The 16,127-nt window shown below is 40.7% G+C and overlaps 1 protein-coding gene and 1 long non-coding RNA gene across 2 annotated transcripts in view; one reads left to right on the forward strand and one right to left on the reverse strand.

The window, feature by feature from the left end:
• Positions 1-14,136, forward strand: part of LOC124255118 (CCN family member 2-like) — a 112,314-nt gene extending 98,178 nt beyond the window's left edge. Inside the window, exon 5 of the mRNA XM_046688960.1 lies at positions 12,643-14,136. Within this exon, the coding sequence (XP_046544916.1) occupies positions 12,643-12,924 (282 nt within the window). The 3' untranslated portion in view covers positions 12,925-14,136. The remainder of the gene's footprint in view (positions 1-12,642) is intronic.
• A 94-nt stretch (positions 14,137-14,230) lies between these two features.
• Positions 14,231-15,345, reverse strand: LOC124255120. Its single transcript, XR_006892622.1, has 2 exons — positions 14,352-15,345; positions 14,231-14,307 (listed from the first exon to the last, which is right to left on the reverse strand). It is a non-coding gene; the product is annotated as an uncharacterized LOC124255120 (long non-coding RNA).
• Positions 15,346-16,127: the final 782 nt, after the last annotated feature.

Genomic DNA, 16,127 nt, shown 5'->3' on the forward strand with positions numbered 1-16,127 from the left:
TTTTGTTTCTTTGTTTCTTTCGGTCCTTTTCGTAGTTAAACGCACGCTCAGTAACAGTACAACTATAGGACAAGAGTTCCAATCCCGGATGGGTCTCAGCCCAACAAAAGTACTAGAATCTGTACTTTACTAAGAAACTGTACTCCCAAATATAACATATATTATAATGTTATACATGACAAGGGTCTGAAAGTAATCGAGTTTGGTCCAAACAACAGCAATTCGTAGTATGGTCATCAGAATTTTCATTGAAATAGAAGTGGAGAGATTACAATTTTGAAAAAGCAGTTCCACAAAGTAAATACGTTGATCACGTTTCTCAATACGTTTTTCATACATTCCATAGAGAGACAGCGTCATGACCCTCGAAAGCCAGATCCTTGCGATCAGGGCCGTTCTTTGCACGCATTTTAGAACCGATGTTCTTTGGGATCTCCCCAAATACAGACTGCTTTTTGAAAAAAGTGTAAGCAATTTAAAAATGTATGTATTTTACCATTTTCAAAACAAAGAGAAGATGATAGAATTTCGTTGTAGTCACTGTGGATGCATAACCAGCATTCAGCCAATTCCATTGGATAATTCAGAATTTACCAACACTCCAGTCGAGTTTCCCGTCCACTTACTGGTTTCCCTGCGATAAGAAAAGAACCCACAGAATCATTCCCAAAATGAAACCCGTTAAGTATATTGAAAGATCAGACAGCTATTACGATAATGCCTGTCTGATGGCCCCTCACAAATTTTCCACCTGACATTGTCGAGAAAGGAGAATATACGATTTCCTTTATAAAACTCCGCGGGCGACATCGAAATAGTATTGCACAATATCAATGGAAAGGTTAATTAATGACAGTCCTATTCCGAGCGTGCGTCACTTGACAAACTGACAAAGACCAACACAAGTGGTAAATATCACGACCAGTTTCATATTGAATACAAGGATGACAGGTTCTTCTGTAGGCCATCTTGGGCAACTATTTCAACCTACCTTTTTTGCATCAACAGTATACAACAGCTTAGATTTGCTTGTAATGACGGATGACAAACCCTGTATAAAACACGTCGGAATACCTAAATCCTGGATAACTTTGGCGTGTCTAATGACATTGCATTTGCTTTTTGGTGGAAACAAAAATACACGGAGATAGGTTTTACTGTTGGTCATAGTGGGCAACTATACAACAGTATACAACAGTATACAACAGGTTGGATTTGCTTGTAATGACGGATGACAAACCCTGTATAAAACACGTCGGAATACCTAAATCCTGGATAACTTTGACGTGTCTAATGACATTGCATTTGCTTTTTGGTGGAAACAAAAATACACGGAGATAGGTTTTACTGTTGGTCATAGTGGGCAACTATACAACAGTATACAACAGGTTGGATTTGCTTGTAATGACGGATGACAAACCCTGTATAAAACACGTCGGAATACCTAAATCCTGGATAACTTTGACGTGTCTAATGACATTGCATTTGCTTTTTGGTGGAAACAAAAATACACGGAGATAGGTTTTACTGTTGGTCATAGTGGGCAACTATACAACAGTATACAACAGTATACAACAGGTTGGATTTGCTTGCAATGACGGATGACAAACCCTGTATAAAACACGTCGGAATACCTAAATCCTGGATAACTTTGACGTGTCTAATGACATTGCATTTGCTTTTTGGTGGAAACAAAAATACACGGAGATAGGTTTTACTGTTGGTCATAGTGGGCAACTATACAACAGTATACAACAGGTTGGATTTGCTTGCAATGACGGATGACAAACCCTGTATAAAACATGTCGGGAATACCTAAATCCTGGATAACTTTGACGTGTCTAATGACATTGCATTTGCTTTTGGTGGAAACAAAATACACGGAGATAGGTTTTACTGTTGGTCATAGTGGGCAACAGTATACAACAGTATACAACAGGTTGGATTTGCTTGCAATGACGGATGACAAACCCTGTATAAAACATGTCCCTGTATGGAAAACACGTCTAATGACAATACCTAAATCCTGGATAACTTTGACGTGTCTAATGACATTGCATTTGCTTTTTGGTGAAACATAAAAAAATACACGGAGATAGGTTGGCTTTTGGAACCAAAATACACGGAGATAGGGTTTTACTGTTGGTGCAATATACAGGTCATAGTGGCAATACAACAGTATACAATTGCAACAGTATACAACAGGTTGGATTTGCTTTAATGATGACAAACCCTGTATGAAACATGATCTACTGTTGGGCAATAGTCTTGGTTTCGTTGGCACAAGCGGAAACGAAGACTCTACAATACGAGATTAAATCTGAGCAGACACACAACCGAACAGTTTGAACACGCAGTCATGTATGAAACATGATCTACTGTTGGGCAATAGTTTTGGTTTCGTTGACACAAGCGGAAACGAAGACTCTACAATAAGAGATCAAATCTGAGTAGACACACAACCGAACAGTTTGAACACGCAGTCTCAAAGTTGGGGATCACTTGACCAAACAGTCAAGTTAAATAGCGCAGGAGAGATGAATTATATTGCAGTCAGATATAATTCCAAATTGGATCTGTTATCTTCCCTGGTTTGGCAGCATCTTACAGTTCTGTTAACAGCATTTGCCTCGCTCGTGGAACTAAACAATGTTATTGTTCCTAGTACGTGGTACAGACCAAATAATAATGGCGATGAAACACTTCCATAATCATAAGACATGATCTGTGACAGCAGCCTGATTCTTCTTTACGAATCCGATGATGTCCTGAACATATACTGAGTCAAAAAAGAAACTTCACAAAATGTAATTTGAAAATAATGAATAATTTTTCTCTGATGATACATCTATGTATCCGAAATGGGATCCCTATCTTTCGACTCTAGAAAAACGTTAGCAAAACCCACTCAAACCCATCCATTCGTCGTGCAAATGACGTTAGGGCCAAATCAGGTTTTGCACTTGCAGTCGATCACGTGATCTTCGCATCGAAGTTTTCTTCATATGCACTTGTTTGCATTGGCCCCAAGAATTGAAAAAAACACTTTCAAACCACAGTTCTAACGGTGCTTGAAATGCCACGATTGTCAAATGTGCAACGTGAACGTGCCGTTGGCATGTTGCAAGCGGGAAGATCAGTTATTGACGTCGCAAGAGCAATGGGATGCAGCCGCCGTACTGTGTATGACTTGCGAGGTCGTCTACAACAAACTGGCACCACTTCTGATCGCCTAAGGTCGGGTCGTCCACGTGTGACGTCACGAGCAGAAGACCGTCAAATCGTCCTACGTCACCTACGTGACAGATTTCTGCCGGCTACACGAACCAGGGCTGAGATGTTTAGAGGTCGACTGTCCTCAAACCATTCGAAATCGGTTGCGGGCTGCCAATCTCCATTCTTGACGTCCATATCGTGGGCCAATATTGACGCCGTTTCATCAACGTCAACGTCTGCTGTGAGCCCAACGTCACCTCCGATGGACCCAGAGAGACTGGAATCGAGTCGTCTTTAGCGATGAATCCAGGTTTACCCTTAGATTCGCGGACGGCAGGCATAGTCTGGAGACGACGTCGTGAACGGTATGCCCAATGTTGTGTACAGGAAGTCGACAGATTCGGGGGCGGAAGTTGCATGGTGTGGGGTGCTGTCTGTGGGAACAACCGTTCCCGACTTCTGGTCATCCGTGGAAACCTCACAGCTGCTGCTTACCGCGACCAGGTGCTCACCCCTGAACTCGTTCCTTTCATGGCAGCTCATGGCCCAGGTCTACAGTTCCAGCATGATAATGCTCGGCCGCATACCGCGATGTTGACACGTAATTTCCTTCACAACGCTGGAATCAACGTCATGGACTGGCCATCGAGGTCCCTGACCTTAATCCAATAGAGCGCGTTTGGGATGCACTACGGAGAAGGCTTCGTGGTCTTAGGAACCAACCTCAGAATTTGCAGGAACTTGGCGCTGCCTTGCAAGAGCAATGGCGCAGAATCCCCAACCACGTGTTCACAAGCATCAGGCAGTCGATGAGGAGACGGTGTTTGGCAGTGGTGAATGCGCGGGGCGGCCATACACGATATTGAACTGAGAAATTTCGCCTTTTTATTCTTGTGACTTGACATTCTGTATACCCATGTTTTAAAAAGGGCGGTGTAGCCTAATGGAACTGATTATGGCACTGTCAGTGTATCGAGTACATCACACAGATCTCAGCAATGAAATAATAACAATTTAACCATCTTACCATCTCTTGTTCTTTTATAGTGCCCTGAAGAAAGAATGTGAAGTTTCTTTTTTGACTCAGTATAGGTTGATGTATCAAACACTGACAATATCTGGCTAGTCCAGACTCGATTATTTACAGGCCGCCGCCATATCTTGAAAATTGTGAGTGCTACGTTAAACAACAACCCAACCAGCCAACATCTGCCATAGTAAATGCCTGGTACTCGACCTCGTTATGGGTGTGATTTGTATCATCAATGAAATATTTAATATGCCACGAGGAGCATTGTACTCCGAAGGGATATTTATTCCATTCCATCTCAACTGCGAAACAAAGGCCCATCTTAGTTCGTTTAACACGCCACTTCACAATCTGGCGTTTAAAGAGTATTGTTTCTCTTCAATTTTGGTTCGTTTGTCCTGAATGGGATTTTTTTTTAATGAGATTAGATGAACCTGATAGAACACAATGTTATGTGCCCGAGACAGAACGCACATGCTTGATCTGAACACCATGATCTTTCCTGTGACCTTCTGTGATTTTGTTCTGATTATTTCGCCCTGCAATCAATCCAATCCCAGGAGACCCATCCACAGATATGTTCCACGTTCTCAATCAAACATAAACTGATTGCTTGGTCGGTGCTAATCGGAATCTGAAATAATTTGCTGTCTCTTCTTACATGAGGATGTGGTTCTGGCACGCAGGGAATTACTGTTGTGGTCAGATTGTTCAAATGAGGGACATCATCAGACTAACATTACACCCAAGCCGTCCCATGTGCTGGATTTTGATTTCAAAACACATACATCAACAATATCTAGACATGGTGTATTTCCATATATACACATGGAAACAAATATGGCAACACATGAAAGTACAAGTGTTCAATTATTTATATCCTGATGTTCTACCATAAAGCAACACATACCTTGAGAAGAAACCAGGAAAAGAATAAAGGAACACGTGTACGTTCTGCCGGCTACACGAACCAGGGCTGAGATGTTTAGAGGTCGACTGTCCTCAAACCATTCGAAATCGGTTGCGGGCTGCCAATCTCCATTCTTGACGTCCATATCGTGGGCCAATATTGACGCCGTTTCATCAACGTCAACGTCTGCTGTGAGCCCAACGTCACCTCCGATGGACCCAGAGAGACTGGAATCGAGTCGTCTTTAGCGATGAATCCAGGTTTACCCTTAGATTCGCGGACGGCAGGCATAGTCTGGAGACGACGTCGTGAACGGTATGCCCAATGTTGTGTACAGGAAGTCGACAGATTCGGGGGCGAAAGTTGCATGGTGTGGGGTGCTGTCTGTGGGAACAACCGTTCCCGACTTCTGGTCATCCGTGGAAACCTCACAGCTGCTGCTTACCGCGACCAGGTGCTCACCCCTGAACTCGTTCCTTTCATGGCAGCTCATGGCCCAGGTCTACAGTTCCAGCATGATAATGCTCGGCCGCATACCGCGATGTTGACACGTAATTTCCTTCACAACGCTGGAATCAACGTCATGGACTGGCCATCGAGGTCCCTGACCTTAATCCAATCGAGCGCGTTTGGGATGCACTACGGAGAAGGCTTCGTGGTCTTAGGAACCAGCCTCAGAATTTGTAGGAACTTGGCGCTGCCTTGCAAGAGCAATGGCGCAGAATCCCCAACCACGTGTTCACAAGCATCAGGCAGTCGATGAGGAGACGGTGTTTGGAATTGGTGAATGCGCGGGGCGGCCATACACGATATTGAACTGAGAAATTTCGCCTTTTTATTCTTGTGACTTGACATTCTGTATACCCATGTTTTAAAAGGGCGGTGTAGCCTAATGGAACTGATTATGGCACTGTCAGTGTATCGAGTACATCACACAGATCTCAGCAATGAAATAATAACAATTTAACCATCTTACCATCTCTTGTTCTTTTATAGTGCCCTGAAGAAAGAATGTGAAGTTTCTTTTTTGACTCAGTATAGGTTGATGTATCAAACACTGACAATATCTGGCTAGTCCAGACTCGATTATTTACAGGCCGCCGCCATATCTTGAAAATTGTGAGTGCTACGTTAAACAACAACCCAACCAGCCAACATCTGCCATAGTAAATGCCTGGTACTCGACCTCGTTATGGGTGTGATTTGTATCATCAATGAAATATTTAATATGCCACGAGGAGCATTGTACTCCGAAGGGATATTTATTCCATTCCATCTCAACTGCGAAACAAAGGCCCATCTTAGTTCGTTTAACACGCCACTTCACAATCTGGCGTTTAAAGAGTATTGTTTCTCTTCAATTTTGGTTCGTTTGTCCTGAATGGGATTTTTTTAATGAGATTAGATGAACCTGATAGAACACAATGTTATGTGCCCGAGACAGAACGCACATGCTTGATCTGAACACCATGATCTTTCCTGTGACCTTCTGTGATTTTGTTCTGATTATTTCGCCCTGCAATCAATCCAATCCCAGGAGACCCATCCACAGATATGTTCCACGTTCTCAATCAAACATAAACTGATTGCTTGGTCGGTGCTAATCGGAATCTGAAATAATTTGCTGTCTCTTCTTACATGAGGATGTGGTTCTGGCACGCAGGGAATTACTGTTGTGGTCAGATTGTTCAAATGAGGGACATCATCAGACTAACATTACACCCAAGCCGTCCCATGTGCTGGATTTTGATTTCAAAACACATACATCAACAATATCTAGACATGGTGTATTTCCATATATACACATGGAAACAAATATGGCAACACATGAAAGTACAAGTGTTCAATTATTTATATCCTGATGTTCTACCATAAAGCAACACATACCTTGAGAAGAAACCAGGAAAAGAATAAAGGAACACGTGTACGTTCATGTGTTCCCTTATTTGTTTCTTTGAGTATATGTCCAGGAAAACATTCGGTATGTTGTTGTGATGCATTTTGTTACTTACATGGCTACTTTGGGACACAGATTTATATGCCAAAAGGAATGGTATAGACATTTGACATTTGCCCTTAAGGCATTGCATGTATTTTCAAGCAGTTTACAACAATATAATGAAGGTCATGGACCACATTTGAGGTGTGATGTCACACTCCGGCGCAGTGATGACTTAGCATAACATCACTGCCACAGGCTAATTTGCATATCACGTGACCGGACTTTTCTCTTGTTTGTAAACAAACGCGCATATTCGTAAATAAGAAGAGACTGGCCTCACGCAAACGATTCGGCGCGGTCTTCATAATGTTTTACATTGTTGCATAATTATTCTTCTACATCTGCGACAGTAAGGTTTTTTACCTCTACACCAACACAAATCTGTATTTGAGGATAGCAGAGACTGGGTATTCTTTTGCGCTGACATTTTCCAGTTACATCATGTTTGGACGTGTGAACAGGTATCCCGAGTGTGTGTGTATGTACTCGATCCAATCACACACATAACACGCTGGTGAGGACGAGGTGTCAGAAACATTCCCTTAAGACCAACGTCCGCACTGGTTCTGCCAACCTGCATCTGTGGGGTGATGAAACACGAACCTTGGGAGACAATTATCTTTGCTCCAATGACGTAACACGGGATGTCATTGGTTTTGTCATTTAACAGTAGGGATGTAGCAAGTTGCTGGAAAGACTTGACGATTCAATCAAATTGTGACCCGATCACTCATATATAATGCGCTCTTGGGATTGTTATTTTCATGTACAAAATTGGACTCCTTCATAAACGAACATTGGCATCATGATAGCCCTGTGTCTATTGAGCGCTTTTTCTCGCTAGACATACTTTAATGTTGCACCGAATTCCCTTGTTTCCCCGACACCACATTGCAAATAAGGATTCTCTCGCTACGACGCACATTTCATTCACGGTCCACCTGAGGAGGCAAGGCTACTGGTGCCCCTGAGGATACCGCGGTCAGATGCCCATTACGTACGAAGCGAAAATAAGAACTGTGATACCACAGGGTGACAGAAGAATCGCTCTCCGCGGAGAAGGTAGATTACCACTCGACAAAAGCCTCCACGGGGAGACTACATTGATGTTGCTGCGGGAAACAGAGACTCGCCCTCTGCGCTGTGTAAATGCCCCCTTAACGATCGCTTCCTCGGGCATCCATTACGAATCATGCCCCATATTGTTTTATTGACGGATATGAGGGATATGAATGATGATAGATTTTTCCCGTGACGTTCTCAAATGAATATATTTTTTTCGTCTTTTCAATTCGTTCTTTTAAAAATTTACTTTTTTAGGTGATCATATGATTCCAATTTTTTTTCCTAGCGGTGAACAAATATTAATTTTCGCTTTCCGTTTTTTTTAATAATGTGAGTCATTATCTTCATCTCGGAAGTCTTTTCTTTCATGTTCAAATTCCGTTACGTTTTCGTGCAAGCTGTTAAACTTCGTATAAGATTATATTCAAACCGGTGGAATATGCCACGTTTTAAAGGCGTAGTTAACTTTGAGATAAGTTTTTCTTGGATTGCTGAACTAAAGCTTAGAGTCTAAAAAATATATAGTTTGACAGAGATAAATAACTCCATGTAATATTAAAAGGGGCCTCTGTGAGAAAGGTTATTCAGTAACTTCATGTGGGGTTTATTACAGGAGAGGTACTCGTGGATATCCAGGTTTAAACTAATCTTCAGCAACCCATGCTTCTCGAAAGAGACGATTAACGGAATTGTTGGTTGACACTCGCTAACGTGGTTGACATGTCATCGTATCCCAGTTGCGTAGATCGATATTCATGATTTCAATCACTGGATTGTCTGGTCCAGACTCGATTTGTTTACAGACCACCGTCATATAGCTGGAATACTTCTGATTGCAATTTTCAATATTCAACAAACAAACCGGTGTTCCCAGTGTCAATCCGGGAACGTAGAGTTTTCGGCCCAAAACAAAAACAAACAAAAGGGCAGAAAGGAAGAGCAAAGAAAAGTGTAAGACCACTGGGTAATCTGTGAGGTCATTCCTTCCCTCTGGATATCACATCTTCATTACAGACACCAGGCCATAATTCTGTACACACACAAAACATGAATAAGTCAATTTAGGACTTGTAAGTGTACGTCATTCACTCTATATCACGATGCTCGGGTAACTAGGGCGAATCCTTGTGTAATCTCCTTCTCCGATGGCATGGGATCAGCATTCGGAACTCCTCCGTCCCGATCATTGATTCCGCGAGACCTCGGATCACATTTGGGCAAACATGATATTGATTTTGTTTCAAGACGGACTAATTGTGTTTAATTTGTGTCGTAAGGATGTCACATAATCCGCTCCGCGTGAACCGAGCACCTGTCGACAGGGAAGGTTCGGTTCGAAAGCGCCCCGAGATCGATGGTCAAGATTGTGGAATGGACGCTATATTTGCGCATTGAGAAAAACATGATTAGAGGGATTGAGTGCTTGCTGGGAAGAGCAGGGATTTTGGTCTCAGTTTCACTATCAATAGTATCGATGCTCTCTTACGATGTACTTGAATGTTAAGGGTCAGTAGTGTTGTGAACTGACGTAAATCAGGGGAAGGTTCCTGGAAATCTAGACGTGTATGTTTTATGTCTTCAGCCTTGGATTTACCGTCAAATATTGTAGTTAAGAATGCACGGAAAATATCGATTGGCACAGAAGTAGGCGGAGTGCTGATATACGCCAGTGTGCCGATGTTATCTTTTAAGGTCTAAAATGTTCAAATGTTTCATGAAAATAGAATCTAGTTATCTTTTGTCGAACTCGCCATATCGAACGAGATGGTGGTATCATGGTGAACGTGGCATCTTTTACCGACAATTCGTTTTACTCGAACAACGGTAACACCTGCATATTTTTGATAGATGGATGGATGGTTTGTTATGAATGAGTGAGTGAGTGAGTTTGGTTTTACGCCGCACTCAGCAATTTTCCAGCTATATGGCGGCGGTCTGTAAATAATCGACTCTGGACCAGACAATCCAGTGATCAACAGCATGAGCATCGATCTACGCAATTGGGATACGATGACATGTGTCAACTAAGTCAGCGAGCCTGACCACCCGATCCCGTTAGTCGCCTTTTGTGACAAGCATGAGTTGCTGAAGATCAATTCTAAACCGGATCTTCACGGGTTATATATTTTCGAAGTATCACGGGACTGTACCGAAGGTGAAAAACATATGCAAAACTATTGGATTGGTAATTTGAATTATAAGTGAGTGAGCAACGTAGCGACGGTGGCCGGAAATGGACCCATTTTGGGAATCGAACCCTGCACTTCGGCTTGACTAACGAACGCTTTTAACACTAGGCTACTCCACCATATGTTGGATTATGAATGATTTATGCTTGATCAAATGATAACTCCATTATAAAAGAATCCCCAAAATACTGAATACATGATTACTTCTTAAAGGCTCTATTGTCGTTGTAAAAGTTTAGCGGAACTTTTGCATGTGTTCAGCGTTACCATTCCAACAATGAGTGAGTAAGTTTAGTTTTACGCCGCACTCAGCAATATTCCAGCCATATGGCGGCGGTCTGTAAACATTCGAGTCTGGACCAGACAATCCAGTGATCAACAGCATGAGCATCGATCTGCGCAATTGGGAACCGATGACGTGTCAACCAAGTCAACTAGCACGTTATCATAAAAGGATATCATTATAAAGAACAGTAGAATACAGAAACGGGTTACAGGTCGTAAGCAACGGAAGGTAGATCACCACACCAGGCACCCCAGCTGGATTTAAACCATCCCTTCATGTGTTGGCGAATATTGAGAAATTTAGCCGAACATTAACAGAGCCCATTTTCTACAATCAAAACAGTGAAAGATACCCAAATACTTTGAATGGCATGGTTTTACATACCCCCTCAGGCATTATCTTTATGGTACCTCAGCCCCCGCCGAGGACACAGCCACAATCCACCTCTGTTAATAATCATATACTACCAATGTATTCAATACTTCATACATAACAAGATTGTGAATGAGATCTATTTCATTGAAACATAGACCAACTTAAATGAGAACTAGCTATTGAAAAGGTCTTTTAGTATTTTGTTACGGTAATATGTAGGCCTTGTAATGGAAGACCAACACAGTCAAGCAGGACATCTTGGACAGTGATTCTTTTATCAAAGGCATACAATAAGGAAACTCCTCACATTTCAGTAATCTTTCATGAATATATTTGCTGTGGCCAATACGGCAACGTCTCAATATGACCTCTACAAATCTGGACTGACAGCGAAAGTAGGTGTAACCGAGTGTGTCTCTATTGCATGTAGATTGTTTTAAATTAAATCTCTGATATAACATTAAATCTCTGATATAACATCTTATAACTGTCTTGTAATCGGTATATGGTATCAGGAGTATTGCCACATATTTGGTTACTGCCTTAGCAACAGAATCAGCTATTGTGTTACCAGACATTCCAACATGGCTGTGTAACCAACAGAAGACATGTCGTATTTGCCAGTAGCAAGATCATTATACAGTTCAATCTTTTCGATTAAAAGTGGATGTTCACATGGCAAATTTTAATAGCCTGGAGGCACGAACATCAATCTGAAAATATCATATACTGTTTACATTTGGACTGAGTATTGATACATTTAAGAGTTGTTGACATGGCAGTTACTTCTGCTGTGAAACTAGAAAGCTGCTATCCGGTAATCGAGAAGACATTGTTCTAGGTCCAATGATAGTGCGCCAACTGCGTCACCATTGTAAGATCCATCTGTAAATATAGATTTGTATGGATTATATTTGTTTTTAAATTGATTAAGTTTTGATTGTGTATACTGTCAGTCATTTGTTTCTGATTTCTTAGTTTGTTCAGGGGCGGTTGGGTAACCTAGTGGTTAAAGCGTTCGCTCTCGACAAAACCCGGGTTCGATTCCCCAAATGGGTATCATGTGTGAAGCCCATTTCTGATGGCCCCGCCGTGATACTGCTGGAATTTTGCTAAAAGCGGCGTCAAACTAAAATCACTCACTCACTCTACAATTTGGTCAGTGTCAGGATTAACGAACAACCAAGGTGGAGAAGAGAACTGAAAAGGAGATGTAATTTCGATATTAGCAGCAGAAATGAAAGGTTTAATACGTATTTCAAGTGACAGAATACCAAAAGATTTTTCTTATTATACAAATCGTCAATAAAGGGGATTGAACACACAGTTGTATGCAGGGTTGGAGTCATTGTGCAATGCCATGGAATGATAGCCTTTCAAAATATACTTTATACAGAGTCCTTTATGGTGGATTCGAGTCAAGAAATGTTTGTTATTTTCTTTTGTTTGTGAACGTGATTATAGTCTGTTAGTGGGTTTCATTAATGTTTGAAATGTCTGTGTCACAAGTTCCACATTAAGCTGCTCGACTGTGATTTCAACTAAACTCTTTATCGTTGCTAATTTCAGGGTCGCAAAAAGTGCACACCGACTACTCGCAGTGGGCAGCGTTACAGAGTAGAGTACCAGGACTGCCGAAGTGTGAAAGAATTCAACATGAAATTTTGTACGAATTGTAAAAAAGACCGTTGTTGTTACCCTCAGAAAACCAGGACCAAGTTCGTAGAATTCGAATGTAGTGGTGGCCGACGTGAAATAATGAACTTCATGTGGATCAAGAAGTGCGCATGTGACCGAGAATGTTACATTCCTAACAAGAAGAAGCGTCATATTTGGGACAATCGGCATTGAATACAAAATAAAATTGCACATGTCACCAAACTCAAAAGATCATTTCGAACATGCATATGAACATGATATATTACATGTGCAGAACACAAACAAAACGTTTAACATATTTGAAGCCAAAAGTCTTGGAACCAGATTCCCAGTGGATGAGTACCACCTCATCGAGAACAGAAATGATGGGAATCGACAATTGATCAATACTATGAGGTATTTCCATCAAACAGACTGGGAAAATCTCCAAGGATTAGTTTACATAAAGACGTTGATGAATAATAAGATGCCTATTGAAGCTTCGTCAATAGTTTGTGATAATCTGGAAGGAAGCCGTTCATGTTTGGGAATGGTCCTTTGTTTATATTGCAAACTATTCCAGTGCCTGAAAATAACAGAACCCTACGTGTTCGTACAGCAAATAGCTTAATAACAGGGACAGCGTTTGCTGATATCACCCTGACGAAGCTGCGCACGGAACATTATTGACGAGTCTGCCCATAACAGCTTTACAGACTTCAAAGAAGTGTGTTGTTAAAACGCAAGCAAAAAACCTTATGACAAAATAATCACAAAATATGATCGATCCAGAAAGCTGTCTCATACTCCCATTGCACTTAAACGTTTGTGGTAAGATGGGGATTTCAACAGCGATCTCGACTGTGACATATAATGACACAACTGCTTGCAATACGAATATGTTGACCGAAGTAGGAGACTGAGGTTGGTCTCTAACATAAGCGGTTGGCATAAAGTTTCACAGTTCGTCAGGGTAACTGGATACACTAACTAAATGCTAGTGTGTCTGACCCTCTCAACGTTAAGGCAGTTAGTATTGGTTAATTGAAGTCTACGGTGACTAGACTAGAACTACTTCACAAAGGTAATATTTTAAAATGATGAACTAGTTACGGAGAAGCTTTTGTTCGGACACACCGAATCCCCGACAACTGTTTTGGGGTATGTCTGCAAACGGCTGCTGGAACTTCAGTCACCGATTCGCGAAATGGGAAAAGGATTAATTAAGGAGCATTGATTGGAACGGTGCCATCTGGATCAACGACGTTTCTGTGTGGTATCATATTTGTACATATTCGAGTACTGAGATACTCTAAATCAGACACAAAAACTGTCCCGCTACACCGTTTGATTTTTGTGACAGTGTAGGAAGCTTTCATCACGACATTATCAGACTGTGAGCCTGGAACTACCTTAGACCGACCATTAAATAATCTGGGGTTTGAAGTCAGGAAGGGCAGCTTCTGGAGTCGTTGTTTGGAACATGAACGCTTTCGGGTACTGCTTAGTTTGTTTTTTGTATTTTGTAAAACGAGAGGCAAAACCTTCCTTTTTACGTTGTGTTCTAAAACAAGGTATTCATTTGTAAGAATCACACTGTCCACACCCCGGACAACTGATATTATTAGGCGTATTATAACCTGATATCAAGGGTATATATGAATATAATGTTGTGACGTTATTATAATAAGATCCTTCTATGAAAACTAACGTTAAATGTAAAATGTTGTGTTTCAGGTAAAAAGCACACTTTATGCTGAAGAATAATTTTTTGGATTTCTTGGGTTGACAAGTCCATTTGTGCTTAGATTTGTGAGTGTCATATTTCAGACTGGAAATCTACAAGCAGAATCAATGTTGAACATTCCTCACTGACCCTTCACATTAAAGGAACACATTATATTACTTAAAGATTGGCGTGCTAAGCAGGAATCAGAAGTTTCATAAATACCTCATTATCTTCATTTTGGCCCAAGTAACGCGTGTGTTTTCTACTCAAAATAACATATGCCAAAAGCATTTACGTGAAGAAATGGTTGCTTGGACTAACCACAAGGAATTTTTCCTGGCTCCAAATGAGCACGTACTGCTAATATCGGTTGTATATATGAATATTTGTAGCTTTAATATGTATTTAGTCCATGAGTGATGATTGCTGAGTTGGAATTGAACCCAATTGTTGTCCTTGACACTGAAGTTCACAAAATACCGAAAGGTTTTCTCTGTAAATACACACAGGAATGGTCACGGCATACTGTTTCTTGAAGGTTTAAATAAGGAACATATTTTGGATTATGGAAACTATTTATGTATTCATATACATATTGATATGATTGTTACTGCAGCTATCACCGTGTGCACATACAGCCCAATCTGGAAAGGTCGAAACAATGTGCGTGTGGAACATCTCGTTGTCATTAAATGACTCGGATTACGTTTGTATATAATAAATTAACAACCGATGATACGCTGTACAATTTTGGAAGCATGTTTCGAGTGACTTTCTGTTTGGCCTTCAAAACGGATTTGTTTATGTTTGGTTCAAACAAAATATTTTACCTCAAGTATGGAGAACAGAAAATTGTTCAGCTTTGATGCCTGGCTCGAAAAGTGTTATTATTTACGTAATTTCACAAACATATGTCAGCAGATTGTACTGATTTGTTGTAGCATGTTCACCGTTTGTACATTTGATTTTTCTGATTTGGAAAAGCATTTTGTCAATTTCAGTTTTATTGTAAATTTCATTTTTCAGGCTTACAATGTGTTTTTTGTGAAGATTCCTCCGAACATCGCTCTTTAATATGTAACGGCACATATATTTAAAAATTACCGTGTCTACCTTTACAAACACCATGCCAATAAATATAAGGATTCCCTGCAAAATGTTGTATATAAAGAAACATTAAGTCAGATATACGACATACGTCTGTATTTGTCTGTGAGTTTGGCAAAATGGACATCCTTGTCTAGTTCACATATACTAGGAAAACAAAACACACACACACACACTCATGCATGCATGCATGCATGCATACATACATACATACATACATACATACATACATACATACATACATACATACATACATACATACATACATACATACATACATACATACATACATACATTCATATTTAAGCCTTAAGTTATCTGTCCAAATTGGTTTGTATTGCCATTTAACACAATAAATACAAACGTTGACAATGCCTGTTCACAGTTAGACGTCAATAAATATCTTATTTGAGCATTCTTAGATATGCGATATTGTACACAACATTCACGGTCTATTGGACTTCTGTGATCTGTGCGTAAAAAGAACCTAAGTTACCTGTTATTTTAGAAGTCATATATGGCGTTTATATTTGAATCATGATGACATCTAATGTTTGCCTTCATCACATATATTGCAACA

The sequence above is a fragment of the Haliotis rubra genome, unplaced genomic scaffold (assembly GCF_003918875.1).
Source record: "Haliotis rubra isolate DU_JTF1 unplaced genomic scaffold, ASM391887v1 Scf593, whole genome shotgun sequence".
NCBI lineage: Eukaryota > Metazoa > Mollusca > Gastropoda > Lepetellida > Haliotidae > Haliotis > Haliotis rubra.